Consider the following 26216-nt stretch of genomic DNA (forward strand, 5'->3'; position numbering starts at 1 on the left):
GAGGAGTCAAAAAGTTGTGTCTAAATGAAATGGATGGCTAAGAGACTCCCTGCAAGTGTGTGTGGCCAGTCAATAGTCTGGCAGGGAGATGCTGATGGTGATTCTAGGAGATGGCTGCACTTCGGAGGACTTGTTTAGGTATGCAGCATGGGCAAGAGAGGCCGATGGAGAGGGAAAGAGACAAGAGGTGGTGATGGGAGGAAAATGAAAAGTTGAAGTGTGCCCTTCCCTGAGGGGATTTGTACAAGTGACCCCATATTGAAGGGATGCTCAGTGGCATGCATACTCCTCAGCAAAAAAAAAAAGGGCTTACATTTTGTTTATGTTTCATACTCCGTCATGATGAAGCTGCACTCTGAGGGATGGAGGAATACAGGGGGAGAGAGTGTATGGTGCAGTGGAGGAGTGATTACCCGGCAGGGAGCTGAGGGATGAGAGCCGAACGGGTATTTTATTTTGTCAATTGGAGTGTGCAAATGGAAATGTCAGAGCGGCCGGAAAACTAATGAATCTGATAGGAGAGATGCCACCTCTCTTGCCGAATGCTTGATCAATTGCCATTGTCTTCTCCGGGCGCTGATGTTTTTCGTTGTTATGTTTTTATGGTTTTCTCCGCCTGGCCTGGCTGTTTGCACTTAAGAGTTTGATGTTGAACTTTGAGTCAAGGAAATAAAGGAATCGATCTAAGACAAGAATCAATGCTTTCATCTGTTACTTACAAGTCTGGGCCTGTGAAAGGGGATTTTGGATTAGAGTTCACTAACTCTGTTAGCCAAGAAAACAGAAACAAAAAAGGGCGTGCGGGCCCCTGAAGAATTTGCCTCTGCGTGGATCACAATTAAAAACGTCTCATTTATTTTCGACAGTTCTCTTCAATGAGAGATACACACTGATTCTGAAATTCCCTGACGGCAGTAACAGAAAACAAGTTGTCTCACTTCAATTAAGCAAGTTACTTTCATAACCTTGAAGCGCTTTTGTGCATTAGTGACACAAAATGACAGTTGTGCTTGGTTTAAATTTAGACTGACAATGATGCAGTGTTTCGGGGCTTTGTGCTGGTTCAGTCACAATTTCTGGTTACTTGATGAGTTTTGCAAAAACTGCAATGCTGCGCGGGATGAAAAGAAAAGAAAAAAAATATGCATTTGCACTATTCTGTTTTGACAAGCAGGCTAATTTCTGCCCAGGGTCATCAATATTTCTGACACTTTAGTGGTGGCATAAATATAGAATGAATGTCCCTTTGTTGTGCTTGGGGAGCTACATGCCTTCAAGCAACAACAAAAATCACTTGGATCTGTTTGTTAGCTTGTTCAGTCAGTCGACAAGACTGCTGCCGGTCCCTCAGGAGTCTGTCTGCTTTCAATATCATGCACCATAAACAATATCCAATTTGGGCTATTGAACTATGAAAATACACTGCACAAGCAGGGGGAGGGAGATGACTAAAAATCAACCAGCTGTATGAGTGATGAGTAAAAGCATTGGTTATGGGGTAAAACTGAAAAAATCAACATGATGGTTTAAACTAAAGGGGGGAAAAAAAACAGGGGAATCAGTGTGTCGTTGAATCTTAGTTATAATTAAGGTCTCCGTGTACTTGGATGGCCCCCTTAATCACTTAATGTGGCGTTGGTTGAGTTCAATCACAGTCTGTCTGTCTGTCTGTCTCCTGACTGCTTTGGGCTTAAGACCTCTTTGTTCTAAAAGCAGTCCCATTCCTTTGATTGAATCCCCACTCATTACCTTAGTTTAGATTAGATTCGGATCAGGCTCTACAAACGCCTCTATCTTATTTTCACCTTGCTTATTCTGCGCCAGAGTTACAAACTGTGACCGGCTCAACCTTTACACTTTTTGTCAGAAGCCCACAGGGTAAGACCTGGGCAACAAGCATCTCCCGGCTGGGATTTATTAGAGTCAAGATGCAGCGAAGAGCCTTCCCCACTAATGGCCTTCAGGACTAAGAGAGAGGAGCCAGGCCCTCGTTACCACCCATGTTCTTTTAGATGCACTTCAGAGGACTGAGAAAAGTGTTATCTTCCAACAGAAGAGAAAGGGCTTACAAATGGCTCAAATCTCTCCAGCTATTCACACAGAAAGTACATAAATGGGGCTTTAGTCATATATGTATCTATTTTTTAGCCTTTTTCTTGACACATTTTTCTTTACTGATCTCAACAACCCTCGCAAAACTGCACAGTTGCTTATCATTCCCGAGTGAACATGTTTTAACATGGCCTCAAGAGAGAAAAATGTGTTATTGGGACAATAATGAATGTGATGGTATCCCACAGTCTGCTGCTAATTCCGCCATTAACATAATACAATATAATAGGTCACTCAGTTTCTTTTATTTCATGAATGAGATGAACAGCTTTCAGTCAGTAGAAACATCATTCTGGATGCGTACATTATGGAGAAGAAGAGATTGCCAGATTGTTAACTACCCCGCTCCCTTCATTTCAATTGCAAATAATCTGGATAATTTATGTAAAACACGATTATCATCAATATGAAACAGTCATTCACTTTTGCCGTCTAATCTAAACTGGTGGATTTGTCTTATCTGGAGATGAGAGGAAACGGGAGACAGAGGCACAAACATCAACAGCGAGCAAGGACCGAAAGAGAAAAGGAATCTATCAGAAAGATAATGAAGATCAAGCACAGGGGTTTGGTTATTCCACGGAAGCGTGTAATGAACTGAAGGAATATGGTTGTTTTGTGTAACCTTAACTGCGAGCCGCATGCTGCTCCAAAGTGAATGGAACCACACAGAGCCACCATCCACACATACCGGGGGGTTGGAGGATGATTGGTGGTGCGCCACAGCCAATTGTGTGTTCATTTTGAGAGCTAAGTTTAAAATATCGGTTTAACCCGCTCTGACAGACTTCAGGGAGATGCGTACGAAGACATATTTTTCTTCCTTCAGCTTGATTAGCATTAACGCCTGAGCAAGGGACTGAAATGATGAGTATCGTGTGCATAAATGTGATTGCCGTGTGCTCAGGTGTGAACAGTAATTTGAAACATACGGGGGAGAGAAGTGGGGCACTTCATCTTCACTGATATGTTCCTCCGCTAAATGGCCCTTGTGAGCCTTGACCCCCCCATCTCATAAAATCCACCCTTCTCTCCACCCAACGCTGCCATCATTACATCACAGAATAAGGCCACCTGTTATGCTAAAAGAGACTCACACAGACACTTTATTTAGGCCATAGGCCCCTGTTGCTGCCACAGTCCTATAGTACACAAATTATCTGGAGCTGAAGGTCTGTGATGCTAACATGCAGTTCAGATAACTGACACCATTGCATTTTCTGAGATTAAGAAGTGATCAAGAATACCAATAACCTAAGTATAGTTATACATTGAGGAGGATTATAAACGGGGCCAGGGGATTTTAATCCAGTTTTCCCCTCATAGATTCCCTGCAAAACGCTATCTTTGGTTGTTCATGTTAAATAATTACCAGATTGCATGATTTTGCTGTCAGCTTTGCCGTGTGCGTTCAAAATAGTCATGACAAATTCAATTCAAATCTATTTTGGAACATGGAATTATTTTTTGGAGTTCATAAATTTGCTCCTATTTTGGCTGTTCAAGTTGATTTGGTTGGATTCCGGATTTAATAGGGAGACATAAGGAGACACAAATGAAAAGGTGTTTCTCTGGGCTAAAGCCTAGCTCACCGTGGACTATTGAGATTCATGCTGTTTTCTGAAGAAATTAAATTACAACATACTCTATCGTAATAATTTCCCTGCAGCATGAACACAAACAGAAGTGAGTTACTTCAAAAATAATTTTGTCAAAACCAAAATTCCGAACTTAGATTTGTAACAAACATTATGTTAGTCCTGAACTTTGTTACAGCTTAATGGTTTATTATATTATACGAGTCAGAGGTTAAGAGGTCCTCTTGCCCTTGAAGTTGGTAGATGTAAAAACATCAAAGATGATAAAGGTTGTGTGAATTAGGAGTGAATGAATTAATCTGAACACAATGAACACAATCAGAAGTGAGTTACTTCAAAAATCATTTTGTCAAAACCCAAATTCCAAAATTTAGATTTGAATCAAACATTATTATGGTCCTGAACTTTGTTACAGCTTTATGGTTTATTATATTATAGGAGTCAGAGGTTGTTAGCCCTAACAGGAATCCTTCCTCTTGCCCATGAAGTTGGTAGATTTAAAAACATCAAAGATGATAAAGGTTGTGTGAATTAGGAGTGAATTATTTAATCTAATTTTCTTTTATTTTGCCCTTATCGTGATGACTGAAGAATACCCATCTTAAATGAAATGTCTGTCTTCTAAATCCTGAAATATTCTGGTGAATTGAATCTGGTGAGTTTAAATTGAATGTGTAAAAGTTGGCGATTTTTGTCTCTAAAGCACTGGAAAAACGACATGCAGGTGAATTTCTTTAAAATACATAATTTAGGTTGTTATAATGGTGTCCTGTAAGCTGGGCTGGGCCTATTTTCTTATATAAGGGAAGAAGTCAATTCAACTAAACATTTCTGACATTTAATAAAATCAAATAATGGGGATTTATTATTTAAACACTAACATGGATTACACAGTCTTACATTATAAGTATAAATTGTATACATTAAGACCGAAGCAATCCGTTTTAGTCATTCACGTCAGTTTTCAAAGGAAAGACACATTTTTGACATCTCTAATTTGCTGGAAACTGGTCATACAATTTAATCTCTCAATTTAATTTTAATTTTAGAGAGGCTTGAATCTGCTTTATGAAGGGTTTTGTCAGGTTTCATTATGTAACTATATGTTTTAAGGTGGTTCTCAGGTATAAATTAACTTCTGTACACCAGCCATGAAAAGCTGCTGTTTGTACCCATGGTGCACACGCCAGCCATCTGATTGTTGCTCATGGTTTTACTCTCGTTTTACTCATGTTGCCTTCATTTGAAATTAAGAGGACACTGTTGTTCTAGATCACTTCAACCAGGAGTGACCCTTGTGTTGTCTTCCCATCAACCATAAATTGTTGTCCTTCCAGGTCAAATTTGAAAATGAACTTTGTTTTGCGCATTTCAAATGTTTGTTGCTTTTTTGATTCATTTGTCACTTTTCCATGTTTTATACCCTCTTTTTGATGCTTTTGGCACTTTTGGCAAAAGATTTAGCTGGATTGATAATAACTTTTACACATATTGTTGGAATTCATGGTCAACAAACCTTTTTTTATATGAAACTATACAAACGTTTGCAGTTATAACAGCAGAAATTAACAATTATTTTGAATAATAGTTGATATCCGAGGATGTTGAGTGAATCACAGACGAGTATATGTCAAAGTTTAGTCCGGATACAGTTTTGCAGCCATTTAAACATTTTTTACAACTGCTATGAAATTGAGTAAAAGCCCCAAAATTCAATGAAAGTAATCATTAATGTTACCTAAAAAACTTGGTATGCAACCATCCATGTTATTTTTAGACAATTTGGTTAGATGGATGATAATCAACAGGATTGTTTAGTTGAATTGGTCAACCCACAATTGTAGAATGGCGCCCACGCTCTTCTATCTGACAGAAAATTACAAGGTTTTATGATAAAAATATCTTCACGTTAACAGGGTGCCCGATTACCGGTGCAGTAGTATTTCATAGTTTTTTTCATCACAACTTTTATTCTTAGCCAATTCTGGGTTTAATTGTGGTCAGCCTTGTTAACAAAGGTCAACAGAAACACAAACACAGAAGCATTTAGATGTGCCAGAAATCTGCAATAAAAATAGATTACTGTTGCTTTTATTATTAACATTACTTTTATGTTTTGTGCTGTGTTTGAGCGTCATGTTGTGCTATCCCTGTTGTATTTCAAAGTTGCCACCTGTTATTATCCTGACCAATTTGCTTAATTTGGTTATCTGCTCTCTGAGAAGCTGCAAGTTTTAGTATTGTAATTGCTGTAAAGAGTAACATTTAAGTGGTTAAATATTTTTATGAATTAAATCTTTCTTCCTGCATGTTTCTGTATTCTATACTGAACACTTGCACTTCTACATAAAATCAGAAAACATTGACTCATTGAGTCCCATTAATGTCCCATCATTTTACACGTCCTCCTCTCCAACTGTCTCCAATATGAAACACTGTGACAGTAGGCACACATGCTCTATTAATTTGGCCAGTACATAATTACCGATTAGTAAATTAGCAAGTATGGAAGGGTTTTGCAAATATTAGTGGAAGAGGCATTCATTATTTTGATTAAAAACACCCTGGAAACTGACTTGGGTGAACCGGAACTATTACCCATCTCGTCTTCAAACCTTCCGTCTGCCAGCAGCAGGTCTTTTTGAAGCATTGGCCTGCAGTTAAAAAAAGAAAAAAAAGTGGTACATACACGGGGACTAGAATTGTAAAAGTGGCTCTCCCACCATTTCACAACAATACATTGTTTGGTAATGATGTATGCGGACTGCCATGAATATCAATGCCCTCTGTAGCACTAATGATTCTGATGGTGTATCTGTGTCTTCCGTTTGAAGATGCGTTATAAAACCTAAGAATGATGGGGTTTCCTCCATGTCCTTGCTTGTTAGGCTCCCATTCTCCCCCTTTTTCTACCCCAATCTTAATCAATCATTAATGTGAGCACACGCATGTGAAGAACTCATAAGTTCTTGCATTGATCGGCTGCATGGCCACTTTACAGAGGAAACGGGCAGTAATCAATCAGTAGCCCAGGAAACCAATCATCTATTTCATAATGGGTCTTCCAATTAGTGGAGAAACCCTCTGTGGTGTAATATTTCCACATTCAATCCAGGTTGATTTCTTATTGTGCTCTACAAGACTTATGGATCTGTATTTATTAGTATGCTGGGTTCCTTGGGATGAATCAATATATCAACTTCCACCTCTAAATGTGGAATTTCAGTAATGCCATGCAAGTTGTGAATCAAAGGGAATATGTAAATGTGAAAAAAGCTGAACTGTATCGGTGCACACTGGGTTATTTTGCTTTATCTTAATGGATTTTGATGTGCATGCATGCTCATGTGGTTTGTTATTATGGCTATACATTTCAGAGACTGGGCGGGGGGCATTTTTGACTCCATGCTGGAGATGCCTTGGGATTGATGGAAATGGAGACAGTAGAGACCAGGCAGAGCAGAAATGCACATACACAAATGGCTTTTGACTGGTTGCTCTTTTACAAGCCCTACCAAATCTGCTGTGACATTGTGTATGTACTTTTCATGAAATACAAAGCGATGCATGTTCAGAATGATGATGCGCTGGGCAAATTCTGGCTTACAAATGAAATGTGGTGTGTAAGAAAAATTCACCTGTCATCGGGAGTTACACTAAAGGTGACATGCCGGTAAAACAACCAACACCGCTGCAGCAAAATTGTTTAATTGAAAAAGGTTCACCATCATGATGTGTGATATTTTTTCTGTCAAGAGGCAGATCCATCTTTCTTCTGTCATGAAAGCAATCCCTACTTTGTTATTGCAATTTATAGGTCATCCATTTGTTCCCCCAATAGCTTGCTATAAAGGCCTCCTAAAGCAAGCAATGGCATTAAACTTAGTGCTAGCAGCAAGATTGTAAATGCATGTTGACATTTCACTTTTCATTTGAATGTACCGTAGCTGCCTGTAGCTACACTGGCTGACCTAGGTTGAAGTTTGTAACTTTAATAAGCTGATAATTCAAACATATAAAAGTGCCTGTAGCAGCTTGAACACGGTTGGCTATCTGCAGCTCTTGCAGTGCTAGAGTATAGGATCGTATCTCAGATAGAAAGGCAATTTAATATTTAATTGCAGCTTTAAAAAAGTGAGGAAAAAATAAATCAGGCGGTTGTCTGAACGCGACAGGAAATGGAGAGGCCGAAGACTAAATCAGCTGAGTTATACTATAAAATGTAAGCTGGCTTATAAATTTGCATTTCCTATAATTCTTTTCATGTAAAAATGAAAAAGGAAAATGACCTGCCAGCTACTGACTTAATGGCTACTTTTTGTCAAAATTAAATAAATAAAAATTGCACCTCCCATTGGTGGATTGCACCTGCAAATCTCAGGCCCCCTGACAATGATCCTCGCAAAATTAAAATGAATATATAACCACCCATCTATAAGCCTTCACTGAGCGTGCTTTAATATCTGCCTCGGAGCAGATGGCTTTTTTTTTAATAGAACAAGGTGGTTTTAATATTTGAAATATTTGAAGATTCAGCGAGAAACATAATTTTTTCTTCTTCACTGCGGATTAAATGGTGACAGCTCACTGGTTCTTTTCAGGTGGGATTTAAGTTAAATCCAGAGGGTTTTTCTCTAATATAGGTTGCTTTGAATGTACAAATACAAAAAAAATCTATCGCCCAAACTCAAATCCTGTGCAAGTGGAGGGAGAGTGTCAACGGCGAGAGAGCAAGCTAAAATAACAAGATCGAGGAAATGCTTGATATTGGGACAGACAGCAGGAAAGATGAGTTTCTGGATAATATTCATCTTATTCACTCAAGGATGAAATCAAATCATGAGGTAAAAATAAATAAATAGGAAGAACAATATGGCTAATACCCATGAGCTGCTTTAATCTCAAAGAACACGTTTGGTCTGTGAACTCATTTAGTGGCTTATTTGGCTGTCATGTTGTGTTTCCCCGAGCACACAGTGTAATGGAGACCAAAGCTGCTACACCTCAGAGTATGGAAAGTTGAACATTTCTTTATCGGGAGTAACCCCTTGAAATGCAGCATCTCGTTTTTTAGGTTGTCCTTAAAAATAAATAAAGAAATAAACAGCAGAATCATAATTAGACTCAACAGTAAACAAAACGAAAACAGACACAAAAACACACAAAAACCTCATCAGTCAGTCATAATCAAGTTTGAGGCGGAGTAAGAATGAAAATGGATATGAATAATGTGTTATCAACGTATCGTAGAGGGTTATGGACAAGTACAGTTGGTATTACAATAGGAAAACAGGGCATTTGGAGTGGAGAGATAGAATGGATCAAATGTTTGCATGTAGATTATTCCAATCTGAGGGGGCTTTAAACCTAAAGGCTTTCTTAGCTGCAGTGAAAGTTAGAGCAGTGTAGAAAGTTGGCTGATTTTGTGTGTGTTTGCGCATGCCTGGCAGAGCATTCTCAGCTCTGCCAGACTTGTTTGGCATCCGTTCTTTGTGGCTGTATTTGCAAAGAGACAGACTCAGTCTGACCTGAGCATTACCTGAGGAGCACAGAGCATCATATTTTAACTCCCTTTGTCTTTGACAGATGGCTCAGCTCTAAAAGCCTCTGTCCATGGTGCTGAAGGCTGGCCTGATGTATGAGCATTGGGCCCCATTTGATAAATCCACCATGCCTTTCTGCCTATGACAGCCATTCATCATACTTGGCTTTTTCATGTGAAATGTTTTTTGTGCTGGATAATGCAGTCAAACAAATAAAATGGGAGTGTAAGGCTTAAACTTGGCTCTTTTCCACCCTGCTTTGACTTTTCAGTACTGTACTTTATCTCTCTGTCATGGGGACGCTGTGTCTCTGTTTAAGCACACGTAGCTGTAACACAGTGACTATATTCAGACCAGCTGAAGGACGAAACATGTTCTTAATGAGGCGGCTAATGAGTTCTGTTCTTTGTTGCTGTTTTCTTTTCGTCTTCCCGTGGTTAGGACGACCAGTCAACCATTCAGCTGAAGTCGCCTGACTGTTCCCCCATGCCATGGTCTCACTCAAAAGACTCCCTTTGTACTTCATGTTCATTAAAGATATTTCTTTTTTACATGCTTTCAGTTGAAAGGTTATATCTAAGTCATCACACAGTTGACGTCACTCCATGGTTGGATGCAGGCAGAAATAATAGCAGTATAATACCATGCATATTGGTTTGAACTAGGTGCATAATGTCAAATATGAAGAGAAAGCAAATGAGAAAAAGTAGGCAATTGTTTGTAAAAGGAACAATGACATTTATTTTTTTCTTAGCACTTTTCTTAATAAGTCTGTTGTGCCCATTGATCACATATAGTACAGTTAATATAAAAATGGCTTTTTAACTTTACACCCAAAGCAACAACGAACGAATGTTTCCTTAAAATATGTATGCTAAAATACTGAGAAAGTATTTTCACAAAAAGTACCGGAGAATAGCTTGTGATTCTGCAATGATGACATGGCCATGTGTTGCTGTTCCTTCCATTTCTTCTCTGTTTACCTCATGTAGTTCTGGTTGTAGGCACTTACCAGGGCACGACAGACCGCTTTATGAGGAGACAACACATCAATCACCTCAGTTTTAATCAACCTGTTATATTTGTTTTAGTCCAACGCAGTTTTTTTCCTAGTCACCGTTGCAATGAGAACTACACATTATAAACAGCCATTTGGCAAATGTCCTCTCAAGATACTCATTTTGTAGCTGAATTTCATTAAGCTTAATGTGACGTTGTGATCAAAAGTAGTCTGCTCCTTGCCTTAATTTAAAACCTATTCAAACTGTTCAAATACAGAGGATTTGTCATTACATCAACATAATAGAATATATAACAATATTTCCATGAAAAATCAAGAATCCATTTTAAATAGAAAAGGGGGGGTCTATATTTCATCAAAAGGCTTACACCATAGTCACTGTAATTTGTCTACTCTACTAAATCTCCCTTCCCACAATAGACAGGTGTTATTACTGTTTCTCTAACTCGTCTATGGATGTTTGACAAAGCACAGACGGTATTGCTTGGGACCACACGAATAGTTCCACAACTCAGAACACATTTAACAGTCAATTACAAGATAGTTGACCATCATTATCTTTACTTTCTTTACTCTGCCTGCATCTGGTTATGAATGGTACTGAAATATATTGTTTTGCAGTAAATACCCCTTTCTGAGGATGTTAGCTTGGCTTGATGTAATGATTACCAAAGCCACCACCCGGGGCTGGGATTGACACTGGGAGAGCATGTAGTCTATTTTAAACTGTTCCATCCCAGTCCGATAATAGTTTTGCCAGTGTATCTGAGCCATGGACCAGCAATGGGTATGCCTTTCAAACAGTATTATAGATTGGTCCGCCCCTGCCCATGGCCTTGTCCATTCAGTGTAGTTGGTGTGTGGTGCTCTACAAAGCTGCGCTTCTTAAAAGGCATTGTCAGATACATTTATGACTGTGGCTTTCACTTTGACTCCACTTGGCAATCCCTTACCCGAAACCCACAGCTTTGTAAAGAAAGGCGAGCGCATACCAGTAGCTTCCACTTGCGTCAGCGAAGCTTTGGAGTCGCATTTCCTTATATCCCCATAAAGGTGGTGGTTCCTCAGAGACACATATATAAGCAGACATGCCACTGAAATCACAGCCAAGAGCACACCGAAGATAGTGATTAGTGCTGCGTCCCATTTTTCTATGTCCTTGGCTGCCAGCTCTAATCCCTTAGTGGTGACATTGACGCATTTGGTGTCATGGTTGTAGTGGATGCTGCCGACATCCACACAGACTTTGTACAGAGTGGCGGGGCTGAGATGTGTGAGGTTGTAGACCTGGACATCGGAGGGAACCCTGGTGGTAAACGCTGTAGTGGGATGGTTAGCATCTGACCCTGTGTACCATTTAATGTTGGGAGCCATGGTGCCACGGCTGGCCTTCCACGAAACCAGGATGGAGTTTGTCTCCACTGATTTGATCATGACATTCAGAGACTTATTTGCAGGTTGGGGAAAAAACCCATTCACCTCAACTGAAACAGATTTAAGATCAGCTCCAACCAGATTATGGGCAACACAAGTGTAAAGACCGGCTTCGTTTTCTGTTATATCATAGATGTCAAAAGTTCCCTCTGGGTGCATGTAGAACTTGTCAGAAACGGTGTTAGGCAGGACCCTGGTACCAGACGGGGTGATCCAGTAGATGTCTGGCTCTGGTTCAGCGAAGGCCCGACAATGGAGTGACACCGAGCTCCCATTCTGTGCTTGAAAATGCCCAGGCATGCTTTCGGGAGAGATGAGTGGCAGACAAATCTCCATCATCTCCCTGAAGTGCACCTGTCGGACATGCTGGCCTTCGTACTCCGGGGGCTCCACACAGTACAGTGAATCAGGCTCCATGAAGCGAAGGTTGGTCTTGTTCATGTTCATCCAGCGGACTACGCAGTCACAGCGGATGGGGTTGCTGTGCATACTAACTTCTCTGAGATTTGGGAGGGACTCAACAGTAATCCTGTGGAGGGCACTGAGAGCATTGCCATTTAGCATTAGGGTTTCCAGCCGTGGTAGTTTGTAGAAAGCATTAGGATGGATGTAGGAGAGTTTAGGATTGTTGGTGGCTTCTATTTTGGTCAGCTCAGGAAGGTTATTAAGGGCAAAGCTGTCAATGGAAACTAGCTCTGGCATGCTGTTAATCCCCAGTTCTTTCAGATGGAGCATATCCACAAAGTCCCCTCTCTGTATCCTCGCAATTGGGTTTTTATTTAGGTCCAAGAATTTAAGATTTTTTGCATTTTTCAGGGCAGAATGAGGCACCTCAGGAAAAATATTATCATAGAATGAGATGCTCTCTAAGTTATCAAGACCAGCCAATGCATCGTCAGGAAGCTGAGAGAGGTTCATTCTAGTGAGAACAAGACTGCGGAGATTACTGAGAGGTTTGAAGTTCATATCATCAATAGAAAGAATAGGATTCTCACCTATCATCAGGATCTCCAGATTTGGCATTGGGTCAAACCACTCTCTTTTAATGGCCTTCAGCCTGTTAGAATTGAGGTGGAGCCGCGCAAGGTTGCTGAGACCCTGGAAAGCTAGTGGGGAAATGGATGAGATGAGGTTGTGATTCATGTAGAGCTCCTGAAGGTTAGCCACCTCCGCAAGACTTCGCTCAGGCAACTCTCGTATCCAATTTTCCTCCATATGAAGGGACAGCAGCTGAGGAAGATTCCCCAGGTGGATGTCACTGATAGAGGATAAGTTGTTTTGTGATAAATCAATCTCGGTGATGTTGGCCAGGTAATCCAAGGGTCTGTCAATCTTGGCAACATTGTTTGTTTGCAGTAATAGTACTTGTGTGCCCACCGGTAATTGTTCCGGTAAGCTAAAGAGTCCCAAGTCATTACAGTCAACTGTCTGCGCTTCCATGTACACCGAACTCGGAGAAAACCAGGGTCGAATCTCACATACACAAAGCTTTGGGCAATCAGGCCTCTCCTCTGTGGCCACAACAAAAGAGGCCATGGCCAAGCCAACAAAGAGACGATCCACGAATGACACGTCCCTCATATTGGACCGATTCCCTCCAGTAAGAAATTGGTCCTTGTAGATTAAGTGGTCTGAGCTGTTAACTTCACAAATAATGAATCATTTGCTGCAGCTGCTGAGGCGATTGACTCACTGCCACCGCCACCACCAACTGCAGCAGGGCTTCCTGTTTTTTTTTTTTTTTTTTGCTGTGTAGAGGCCCTTGGATGTAACGAGCAATCACTCAATGCTGCCCACGGGTGTCAGGGTCTTGGGCCAAGGATGCAGTTCAGGCAGACCCGAGAATGTGGGAGATGGGGGGGTTTAAAAAAAAAAGAAGGGACTGATTTTATGTCTCAAAGGACTTGTGTTAAGAACATTCATAGATATCCAATAAAATTCTGCTCTTTCTTCAATGATGGGTGTCCTCATTGATTGTTGTCACTAGCTCCCTGAATCCACAGCCCAGTCCATTCCTACCTGTGTAAGACAAATAAGAAAGAGAGATGCAGTGTGAGTATTACATGGTACAGGACATGGTCAGGGAATTTCATAAGAGAAGGATTTGGTCATATTGACATCTGTTATAGGCACACTGATGCATGTTGACATTTGTACATGCTCAATTCAAGATATAGAACCGTGGATTTATATCTGCTTGACCTTCTAGACTTCATTCTGGGGACGTACCAATGTGCCTCCACAATATGGAATTCAATACTGATGTCAGCTGTGCGAGTCTATTATTGGTTAAAGAGAAGGCTTTATTAAAATTCTTAAATGGCAGACATCCTAGGACTTCAGCATTAGCCTTAAGGGCCAGCAGCTTAAAAGACACTGGAATATGTCAGTCACTATGGCAACAAGTAAACGGACAGCCATCAGCACACACCACAGGGAGACAGTTTGGCCGTACATGCAGACAAAGTATTTGACACAGATGCAGTTTCCAGCTGTTTGTTTGTTTGCTAATAGGATGGAAAATACAGTTCATGCAGGAAATCATTGACTGTATATTGCAAACAGATATGTTAAGGTGTATACTGTACACACAAGGATGCCTAATGGCAAAAAATAATGAATTAATTAGGATTCGTCTCGGACACACATGTTTAAATTAATCGGAAATCCAAAAGAGATTACCACAAAAATTGTGTGGCTTTGTTACTAACATTTAAAGACTTCAAAATGACACATAAAAAAAAAAAGTCTTACTCACTCACTATTCTCAACTAGTATGAATCATCACTTTTAGGGTGCAACAGTAACTTTCCCCTCTATCATAAAAAACAAGATGTTATACTTTGCAGAAAGTAGTTCACATGGCATTGGCTAGTTCATTCTATTGGGTTAAAATTCTTGATGGCATTATTAATGTATACATGTTTTACTCAGTTTTATAACTCAAATAAAATGGTGGCGGTTTAAGAGTGAAAGCTGAAAGAAATATATATATATATATATAGATATATATATATATTTGGTGTGGCAGAGGTGATGCAGTTATTCCAGTAAATATTGAGTTGTCCATAAATGTATTCATACAAATATGAAACAAGTTGAAAAAATAATCACATGCTGTGTATTAGAAACATCCTCTTGCATGCGAGTCCGCTATGTCTTTTTTTATGTAGTCTCTCTTTTACCATCACATTATTTTATGTTTTATCCTCTCTTGCTATGGTGGAAACTGTACCATGTAATTTGTCGTTTGTAACTGCCTTTTACTGAACAGTTTGATGGTGCTTGTAATATTTCGGGACCACAAGAGCGTGCAGCACATCTTGGGAAAAAACGTTGAGAGAGACGGGATGAAATGGAAAGAATCAAGAGAAGAAGTGTGACAGCTGCTGGAAAGTGAGAACAAGAAAGGAGAGAAATGGTGTCATTTCATCCCCCTTGTCGTCTCCACCTCAGTGGCCACAAGGGAGATGTATGTGTGTGTGTGTTGGGGGGGATATATATATAAAAAAAAAAAATTAAATAAAGAAATCTGTAGGCAACAAAAAAGCTGCAAGGGTTTATTCCTCAACCTCTGTTGAGGAATGAACAGAAGAATGCCAACGCTGAAATCAAGTTTTGGAGGGGGTGGGTAAGGAGAGAAGGCAGATGGAGCTAGTGGAAGGAGAGTGAGACAGAAAGAGAGAGGGGCAGCATTATTTTTCAAAAGCACCTGGCACTTTAATAAGCTGCAACACTCTGAGCATTCTGATAAACAGGGTTTAGCTTCTCTCCCTCAGCACTGGCTATTCATTGCGGGCTATGCAGTTGATCCGTGCCCTGGAAACACGGGCCAGAATCTGTAATTTAGCCGACAGTGTTTTCATCTTACCTCCGCTCGCTCTTCCTTCTCTCTTAAGTAATCACAATTACCAGCAGTGTAATGTGGTCAGGTTAACTATTATTGCAAGGCTTTATTGTGCAATCACTGCAGGTGGCTCTAAAGGGAGGTGTGTTATTTGTTTTACCGATGTTAATTGTGTGGACATTTTTAGGCTATGGCTTCTGTTTTATGAATAATATTTTCTGTTAAAGGCTTTCCAGCATTAAAAATGAATGTGAAGTGTTTGTTTGGTTTACGAAATAGCACTGCCCTATTTTCACAACGCATAAAATCAAGTTTTTCTTCATTAGATTTTTAGATTCAGCTTGATGATGGATGTGAGCAGGAAATCAGTGATTGTCAGGAGTGGTAGGAGACAGATTGAGAAGGAGAATAATTATTGTCTTTATTTTAATGTTAATGTCTGTTGTCAAACATTGGCGAACATCTAGGATAGGATTAATAAGGATTTACAGGACAATTTGCAAGATGGTGTGGCCAGTAAACCTAACATATTTCCCTGCTAACTAATGGGTATATAATTCTCATAATCCAACACTTGGTTTGTGAAAATATAGATTTTAGGACTGTGTGTACTTTTATTTAAATGCCAGCACTTCACTGACAGCAGAATTACAGTTACTGTCAAAGCTTGGAATGTTAGTATTGGGGCAGATTGTTCTTTTGATTATGAATTGATTGTTTGGTCTATAAATGTTCTAAAACGCACATACACTTGACCTATTATTGTAGTTTTTTTTATTTGGCCAACAGTCCTAGATCCACATAATCTTACTTTACTGTTATGGAAGACTAAGAAAAGAAATACATGTACATTTTTACTTAAACGATTTAGCGATTACCAAAACTTGTGGCAGATAATTTTTCTAATGATCCACTAATCAATTAACCAACAAATCGTTTTAGTTAGTATCAAATTAATATTCTAACCATTTATTTTGAGGTAAAATAGCCCTCTCAACTGTCCCTTTTAAGCAGAGACTGAAGCAGGAAGTCAAGACGTCTCCTCACGTCCTCGCTCGCTCTGATGGCAACAGACTGAGCATCAATATATGGAGAAGTCGTGAGAAAATAATTGTATAAAGCCTTTTGTAGCTGCGCAAAATCTCATAAATTGCCTCATGTGATGTCACTGGAGTCATTATACCATGTTAAATTATAAAATAATATTAAAATGGCTCATTTTGCAATTCTCTTCCACTGTATCCAATAATGTGTATATTTATTGGATTTAATATCTACTCCAGGCAAGAGCAGATTTATGATTCAGGCTCCAGCCTGTACAATGACTTAATTACACTCAGCCAACACATTTGAAATCGAGATTCACTCTCAAATTATTATTAATGCTTTATTCTAATTTATACGCAATACAAATATAGCATGTATTTTACTGCCCCAAAAATAAAGTTTTAAACATTACAAAACAATGTAAATCTGGCTTTATTAACAGTGTCCTGAAAAACTGTTATCGACAGAGCCTCAGTTACGAATGCTTGTTTGGCTGGAGAAATTGGGCTTGTTTAGGGTACAGAAACTGCATTTCATATCACTTATGAAGTTTAAATATTGTAGCAGACTGCATCATAATAAGTCAACTGGTCCTAATCATGCACAGGCAGTTGAACAAGTAAATTGGTAACGTATTTATGCATTATGTGAAGCCCAGTGAAGAGGCAGTCTATATTCTTTGGGCCTTTTCACTGTGACTTTTTGTGAGTCCACACACTATAAAAAAAGAAACTTCACAATCCTCTGCTCAGTTGCAGGTAATTGAAGTGGAGAAGGGAGAAAACAGACTGGAGGACAAAATGACTTGCTAGACAAGGAACTTGTCATGGTATTATTAGTGGTGTATTGAGCTCTGGTCACCTTGAGAATGCCGTCATTGCAGAAAATCAAAATTACCTTTAGCAAGACCCCACAGCAAAAGAATTAGCCAGTCAAAGATTGGTCAGAAAACAAGCGGAAATGTTGTGGTGTATTGGGAATGAAGTGGCATTTGGCTACGCAAAGATTGATGAGGCTAACATGGCTGGGGCCAATAGAATTAAAAGATGGATGCTTGTAATCTGTGCCTGGAAAAAGCCTTTGGAAATTCATTGTAGTGAAATACATAATCAACAGCTGGTAATATAACCTAGAGGGCTGGGAAATGGGATATCCTGTAACTTAATGGTTAACCACTCTTACACATTCATTCCGAGCTTTGACATTTGTCCGGGCAGCCGATGGAACCCTATTGTAGGTCAGGCTAAGGTGTTCACTCATGGAGCTAACACACCCTCCCAGGAGTCAGAGGAAGGGGTGGGGGGCAGCAATCATTCAAGCCATGGTCTCTATAGCTCCTTCATCACAGTAGCAGGCTGAAAGTCCGGACCATGGGCTTTTCACATTCACCAGTGTTAATCCTGACTGTGAACAATAAAGCAAACAAGCGTATTGTGTCTGGCCTGTTCAGGACTGTCTTAACAGTAATGAATACAGAAAAATCAAAAAGGTTGATCCTGCAATAACTGATATTTTGGTCACCATCTTTGAACACAACATTTCTAACCTCCTCAGAGAAATATCTGGCTCTTTAGCTGCTAAATGCTTCACTGGGTTCACCAGCTAGTTGCCAACTTTGCCTGTCTGCTGTTTGGTGCTCGACATGTGGGGTATGGTGGGTTTTTAGATTTTTTTTCATTGAAAACAGCCGGACTACTAAAATACACTATAAGCTCAAATACACTTAAAGGGGATACACCTCCGTTTGTTGAAATAGGGATTATCACAGTCTCCATTAACTGTATATAGGTGGGCCAATGCATTTTTTGTCTCAGTGCATGCATTGTTTGACTCAGGTGCAACAACATGTAGCAGTGCTATTGCTAGTTAGCCTAGCGTAGTGAATGGAATCCTATGTTGCCGCTTAGCATGAAAGTGAGCCAAAAAAACTACCTAATTACTTCTTGTGGCATATGTATTCACAACAAGTACAAATAGCAATGCAAATTAAGACTAGACGATTTCGACAAATATCGTCAAGATTTTCCTGATGGTGTTCAATTCAATTTTATTTATATAGCACAAAATCACAACAGTTATCTCATTGCGCTTTTCATAAAAGAGCAGGTCTAGACCGTACTCTGTGATGTTGTTTACAGAAACCCAACAGTTCCCACCAAGAGCAAGCACTAGGCGACAGTTCTTTTTCTTCAATCTGTCATTGAAGAAAAAAAAAATGTTTTTGCATCACTACTAAGAGTTGGGAGCTACTTTGCTATCTGTGTATTTTTTGACATATTTCAACTAAGTAGCTGTTAAGAAAACAATATGTCTTTAGTGCTCGGAAGTCACAGAATTCACTCTTAATTAGCATGACATTTTGCATTACTGAAAAAAACTGGACTCATTAAAATGCTGCACATTTAGTTTGGCTTTTTGTTGTAAGGTAAAAACTCTTCGGTAATGTTAAATTGACACACACGCACATATTTTTTGTTGAGTGGATTTTATGACACATGCCCAAAATGTACTTTTTGGAAACCATTTGCTCTCATCTGGAAATGGCACCAGACTATTCCTGATATACCCAAATTGGGACAAGGCTACATTTAAGAGGTTCAGCCACTGTCAAGGTGAAAAACTTTTCCATTCAGATCTTGGCAACACCTCACACTTACTTTCCCACCGGTTCACCTCCATTATACTAACACTGTGGCTCTTCTGGACAGTAATGGCACAAATACAGTTTGATTAAAGATGATTGAGGTATTTCCACTTTAAATTAATGACCTTGGTCCTGGTGGCTCTGCAGTGCAAATTCAGACAAGCATGTCTCAGGTCGGCCAGGCCGCCAAACAGCCAGGCAGAAGAGTTTGGTTTATGCTGTTTATTGAAATGAGTTATAAATCCTTCCTGTCGCTTCACAGGGTTTGGATGAGGTTTAGCAGAGCAGGGAAGTAAAGATGATTGCTTTGTGGCAGGTTGGGTGCTCATGAATGCCCTTTGTGGCGACAGGTTGACCTACAGTTCGTGTAAAAATGAAATCATTCATTATACAAAACCCAAGCTCTGTGAGGGTTATGTCAGGCATGAAAAAAGAGCATTTGTGAGATATGAGCTGTGGAACAAGTCTAGATGTAGGTGGGGATCACATCGGCCTTTGGGGAGATGATTATGGGGCCTGCACGGTTTAAGTTGTAACAAGGCAGTAGTGCCTCTGATGAGAGGTGTTCATTACACTCGCTGTGGTAAAACTGGTAGGAAGACATAAAGGTCGGACGTAAGTGGAAAGTAGGGCACTGCCGAATTGCCTCCTCTTTCAGGAGAATACCCTGTGCATTGTTAGAAATGGTTCACTGGGAATGTTGATCCACTGGTAATAAGCATCGCAAGGCTTTCTTCTTTAAGTCACCCCGTGTCTCTCAGGCTGCTCTTTCTTCTTCCTCCCTTTTCTCATGATATTGCGAGCCTCACATCTCTTTTCATAAACCTTGTCCTTTTCATCCCGCACTCTCACATTTGTCTTTGCTCTTCAAACCCTTATAGTGAACATTTCTCCTGATGTTCCCACATCACGATGCACACAAGCCATGGACTATTTAGAACGTAGACTTTTTAATGTAGTCTCCCTGCATGTCTCAGCACCCTGTCTTGCTTCCTGGGCATCCTACTGTCTCGTAAAGTTGCTACCGGCCTAATTGCCTTCTCAAAACTCATCACCCCTGCTGTGCCATATCTAGTCTATCTGCAATACCGTCTGTTTGTCTCAGTAGCTGCTATTATTTTGGTAAAAGTCTGCAGAATGTGGTTTGGTCCAGATCCAATTGCATTCCACCCAGTGCCTCATTGTCCACAAGACACACGAGCGGTGATCCTGGTCTGTTTTTTGCCAGAACAGTTTGCATTATCACTTGAATGTAAATACTATAAAATTCCATTTTCATTTACAGCTGAAATGAAAATATTACCCAAACATTTCATGTGATAGGCAGTGGGTCATTTATCACTGCACATACTGTAACATACTAGGGTAACACTTTACTCAGAGTTTTCTACATAGGAGTAACATGACACTGTCATGAACACATGACACTGTCATGAACACATGAACCCTAACCCTAACATAACCCTAACTTGTCATGACAAAACTGAATGACACTTACTAAAAAGAAGTTTTACATCATAAACGTTTATGAGTTGTTTATGTTTTATGACACGTTCATTGTGTACAGTAGATACCTTCAAGTAAAGTGTAACTCATACTAGTTCCACTTTGGTTTTTCGTCTTCACAGACAGTGACTGCAAACATGCAAAACAAGAAGTGTCTGTTTTTTCAGATAAACTGAAGGGTTTAGTATCACCTTATGATTTATGAATAGAACCATTTAAAACCCATTGGATCATCGTATAAAGTAATTATTACAAGGCTAAAAAACACCGGGCAGTTTTTCTTTTTGGAGATTTGTATTTTTTTTGGAGATATGTGGTTTCGTAGACCTGTAAGTATTTTTATTTCTGCTAATATCCTTCTCGCCATAAATACAAACTACCTTTGGTGTTTAAAAGCTTTTTATAGAGCTTGTATCTCTCAATCACTGGTTAATAATTTCCTATAATTTGAAAGCAAAGAAACAAAAGTGAGAGAAGATGGTGGACACTTGACCCACAGTGCACATGTAGCACAAACATGACACAACCAAGCCTCTTCCGATAAACATTCAGAGTAAGCCCCTTAGTGGACGGGTGCCTCTGAAAGGCTTTACTGTCCCTCCCCCTGCCCTTCCCCTCATTGATTTGCTATTATATGTTCTCTAAGGTAAGGGAGAGTCCATTAAAGGGGCCTTCTATGCAGTGTGTATGCATAATGAAGCTTAATGTATATCTGTGTGTGCGTTTGTGCGTGGGAGCGGATGGAAACCTTTCCCCTTACATCTGCACTTGTATGGCCATGAATCAGCGGCAAGTCAACTGTTAATGTAAAATCAATGTTCCAAATTAACCACAGGAACTCTGGTTTTTCAGCCCCTTTCTGGACAAGACATGCCCTTGGGGCTGAGTGAGGAAGAACACAAATGCTGCACTATCCAACGCTACAGCGCACCCACCTGCACTCATGCACACAAGAGGACGCACATATGTATAGAAAGATACATGCATTTGCAGAGACAAGCACACGTAACTTTGTCGACAGTGTACTTGGAGAGAACATAAAAAAAGCACACATTCCCAAGCTCATTCGCATAATGCATGCGTAACACACCACAAAGTAAAAGAGCACAGCTAGGTCCCCTTGTCTAATTCGCATAGTGCTGCATCTATTAAAATTAAGCCAAGGTATCCAGCTTAAGGCTGCCACTGATAAGGTCAAAGGCATAGCGAACATTCCAACACTCATTTCTCCCCTAACATAATCGCACTCACTCTTGACAAAAATCTGCATAATGTTCCATGTATTGCTGCTAGCCAGAATGAAAGAGAGAGGTGTGGAGAGGGGGGGGGCAGCCAGGGACTGGCAGGGGGAATGGAGCCAGCGGCATATCCCTCAAAGTCAAAGCCAAATTGAATCTGCAGGTGCAAATGTGGCATGTGTGCTGCCTCTAAGATGCGCAGCTATCTATATTTATATGAATAATATATGGCTGGTCAAGGGGTCACAAGCCTGCAGGGAATAGGTTTCTACGGCAGACGGAATCAATCATTATATGCCACTGAAATGCATTTATCGCTGGCTTGGACCTCTTTATTATGATTTCATGGGGTTTGATATGAGCTTTCTCTTTCTGTTTTCATTCTCTGCTACTCTACCTCAGCTAAAAGAGATGAAAGATATGGCACCATGTCTGTGTCTATTCAAAGGCTTGGCAGCACAATATCTGGCTGATTTGGAGACAGTAATCACTTTATATATATATATAAATGTGTGTGTATGTGCCTTTATGTGCATATTTCTGCACATGTATGTTTATACATTTGTCCATGCACACATCTCTATGGATGAATTAATGCAGCTTCATCAATACATGAACACTTGATTTGGTCTCATGCTACAGCATCCTCCAAGCTTTTCTTTAGGGCATTGAGGGCCTATATGTATCAATCCGAATGCAGAACAGATGGACGGCACAGCAGTGGCCCTTAGATGTCCTCTTTCTCTGCTCATGGTTGAAACCAGAATACAGGCATGTGTCCCTATCACGTCCAACTCTGATTTGAACCTGCAGACTAATTAGAGATTAATAGCTTTGATTGTTGTTTTTTTTGTGTTCGCAAGTCTTAGATCTTGTTTTCCAAATATTTGACATTCATCTAATACACGTGATAATTTTTTTTAGAAGACCTTTTAGTTAAAGCGGCAGGGGTCCATCGAAACATTTTACCCACGTACTCTGGAAACGCGTGCTGGCTAAATACTCAAAATGCTAATGTGAAAGCAAATGTCATTGGATACAAAGGTGTCACGTCCCATTCTGACCTTTTGATATGGACTGCAACAGCAAAATGTCATTGATGTTGCTAGCAAACCATGTTTTCATCCTCACTTTTTTTTGTTTGGTTTCTTTGTCCTTTGATTTAATTTGGGATGCTGCAGTCCATCTACCACATCCAAAGGGGTAAAAAAAAACATGCACAGCCCCCCCCCCCCCCCTTACTCCATTTTAATGGGTGCCTGTGTTTGCTTGGGAACAGGATGCTAATAGAGAGCCTATGCTTGGTTGCACAGGCTGATCCCCTGCAGCCGTCTTTTGAATATGTTTACATACATTTCACTCAGAAGCCTCGATAGATCCTAAAGCATCTTGTTACCACCGTTATGGGAAAGGATTTTGAGATTAATTTGATTTTGATGCCGCAATAGAATAGTCTTCTTCACCTCCACATTCACGGACTGTGAACCGGTAGCAGCGTTGGCACCCACACGTCCTCCCACCTCACAGGAACCTGCTGCCCTCCGCCTATAGAAAATTGAATATGGAACACCCACACTGTGCTGCCTATCATACTCTCCAAGCCTCCACAAGGCCACACACCCCCCCACACACACACACACACTCACACACACACAGCTTCTGACTGTTTCACGTGCAGATCGATAGGCAATTCGCAAAGCCACTCACTTTAAGTGTATGACTTAGTGTGGACATGTAATATTGATTTGTTTTGAACAAATGTGCCTACATTAATAAAGCAACCCATTAATGTTTTGCTTTACTGTTTTTATTACCTACCTTTGGTGAAGAACTGCAACATGGTAACAATGTTATCATACAAGCGTCTTCTTCCCCCTCTGATTCGGTTTTGGATTATTTTGCATAACATGAAGTCACAACTGGCAGTGTTCAATGTCAGCAGGAAAACAATTGCGCTCAAGGATCACTTGTGAAAAGCTGACGGCTGGGTATTACAATGGCCTTGGCTCGATCGGCAGGTACTCTCATAATTCAAAGTGGGAACATTGTTGTGTGGGCCGGGGTTTCTCAGCGTGGCATGGTGTCTTTTGGTGAGGGTACGATGGCTCTCGTGTGGCATTTGACTGTGTTTCAGATTGAGCAGCTGCTTTGGGTGAGTCATTCCTACTGTGGAGGCCAAAATCTATTGTAATCATCACCGGAAACAAGCACACGGACACACACGCATGCATGGACACACAGAATGTATCTGCTCAGAAGATTACAGGCACACGTTTCTCATTATCGGCCGTTATCTGTTTCTCTGCCTTTGGAATATTCATGAGTAGTTAAATCTTCAGGGTGACATACATTTTGGACAGAGGGGATGGTGTGAGAGATAAAATGGGAGGGTGTGAGAAAAAGGGAGAGAGGGTAGAGAGACGCCCCAATGCAGTTAAGGGATTAGTGAATACATTCTGTCCCTGTTTCTCTAAAGCCGGATCTCGGAGTGTGTGGGTGTATAGGCACAAGCGAGGTGAAGTGATGATTGTGAAGGCGCTCCAAGATGCCTCTCGGTGGCTGTGTTAATTACATAAAAAGCCTCGGATGCAACGTGCCGAGATGGCGGTGAAAGCAAAGGATCCTTTCGGTCCACTGTTCGAGTGTGTGTGGTTGTGTTATGTGTTTAAAATAACCGTGGGTACACGCGTTGGAACGTACTTTTGCGGCATGTGTCGATAAGCTAACGACTTTTCTGTTTGCAACAGAGTGGTTTAATGGAGAACGGAGAGAGCGAGGACCCTAGGACATTAAACTGCCAGTCAATCACTCCATACACACAAGCACACACACACACACGGACGCACGCACACACACACACACACACGCACACACAAAAGCCTCGAATGTTCCTAATTAATTAGCCTTTCGTGTAGCCTTTGCATTGCATCCTACATAGTTGCACAAAAGCGCGTCTCCACGTCAACTGAGGGTTCGAGGCTAGTCATCAGCATTATTATCCTGCAATGTTTCCTTTAATTTCTGCCATCACGCACGAGTCACTGGTGTTTGAGAAGCGACATGATACGTTATGTCAATCACAAGACTTTATGTCCAGTTAAACATCCCCGAACCACTGAATATAGGCGTTTTTTTAATTAACTTAGAAAATTGCGTTGCGCAGTCGCACCCGTTCTCAAATGGCAGAAATACATTTCAGGAGTAAACTTACCCGATGTAATTATGATAACCCTCGAAGCAGTAGGTTATATGTTGTCTATATTTCCATCAAGTGCGCCGCTCCAACGACGAGCGAGCGAGCGAGCCTCCGCGCGCAACATAAAGCCAGTCAACAATGTGTGGTCTTCTTATTTTTACGCAGTTGAGGAGAATTCAGTTCTGGCTTCTTCCACGACAGACGCGCGGCTTCTGCATGAGGGGGAAACCAAAACGGCGAAGTCCAAAAGCAGGTTGGCGAGAGTGTGGAGAGAGATTCACGTGTTCCCTGTGCCCTTCCCTTTCCCGTCTTCGCAGCGGCTGGTAAGGGCGCCTTTCTGCCCTCGATCAAGTGTCAGGCGGACCACATAGATGCGCCGCCGTCTCCCCAGCAGTCATTAATATCAGAACAAACCCCGACTCTCCAGAGAACAGCCAATAGCGTCAGAGAAGCGGGTGAGGTGCTCGCAGCATCCCTCCTCTGGTTGGCTGAGAGGAGCCGTCATTCATATCCCAGCAGCCTGTTCTCATCCATGTCTTCTGTTGGAGGTGAAGCACGCTGCAAAAAATATCCATATTACCAAGTCAGTCATTCTAGTTATGAGTTGTTAAAAATGTTGAAATAAGAAAATAACAAGTGGCAGGTAGGTGCTATTTGATTGTCTGCTAGAAATTAGTAGAGAGCATTTTATTTGTAAAGATGTGTCACTTCTTTTGGTCTAGTGCCCAATGGACAGTATCTGGCATTATTTCTGTTATTTTTAACAGAAATAATTAATACTTGTTTCAGGATCAGTATTTAGATCCTTTAGCATTGTTGCATTTTACTGTTGTAGTTGGTCAAGGTGGAGCTAATTTGAACTAGTTGTTAATTATAACTCATAATATTATAAAGATAATGATGTGTTTTTCCAACAAAAATTGAAATTACATAATACAAAAATCTCAAAAAGACATCTACTCCTTCTCATTGAGACCCCCAGAATCTATGAATATACAGACATATTTTTGTTTCCAAGTTTAACTACTGG

At 40.5% G+C, this 26216-nt stretch overlaps 1 protein-coding gene and 1 long non-coding RNA gene across 2 annotated transcripts in view; one reads left to right on the forward strand and one right to left on the reverse strand.

Annotated features, from left to right (window-relative positions):
• The window catches only part of LOC117938834, an 81760-nt gene that overhangs the window by 36381 nt on the left and 19163 nt on the right, over positions 1 to 26216 (forward strand). The window lies entirely within an intron of this gene.
• LOC117938833 (leucine-rich repeat neuronal protein 3) lies at positions 9968 to 25592 on the reverse strand. Its single transcript, XM_034863741.1, has 2 exons — positions 25202 to 25592; positions 9968 to 13727 (listed from the first exon to the last, which is right to left on the reverse strand). The coding sequence occupies exon 2, from the start codon at positions 13287 to 13289 to the stop codon at positions 11160 to 11162; it is 2130 nt and encodes a 709-aa protein (XP_034719632.1). The 5' UTR covers positions 13290 to 13727; positions 25202 to 25592; the 3' UTR covers positions 9968 to 11159.

Source organism: Etheostoma cragini, chromosome 23 (genome assembly GCF_013103735.1).
Source record: "Etheostoma cragini isolate CJK2018 chromosome 23, CSU_Ecrag_1.0, whole genome shotgun sequence".
In the NCBI taxonomy this organism is placed as follows: Eukaryota; Metazoa; Chordata; class Actinopteri; order Perciformes; family Percidae; genus Etheostoma; species Etheostoma cragini.

Excerpts from the sequence above, each read along its gene's own strand:
- LOC117938833 (XM_034863741.1), bottom strand. The coding sequence starts at position 13,289 with ATGAGGGACGTGTCATTCGTGGATCGTCTCTTTGTTGGCTTGGCCATG.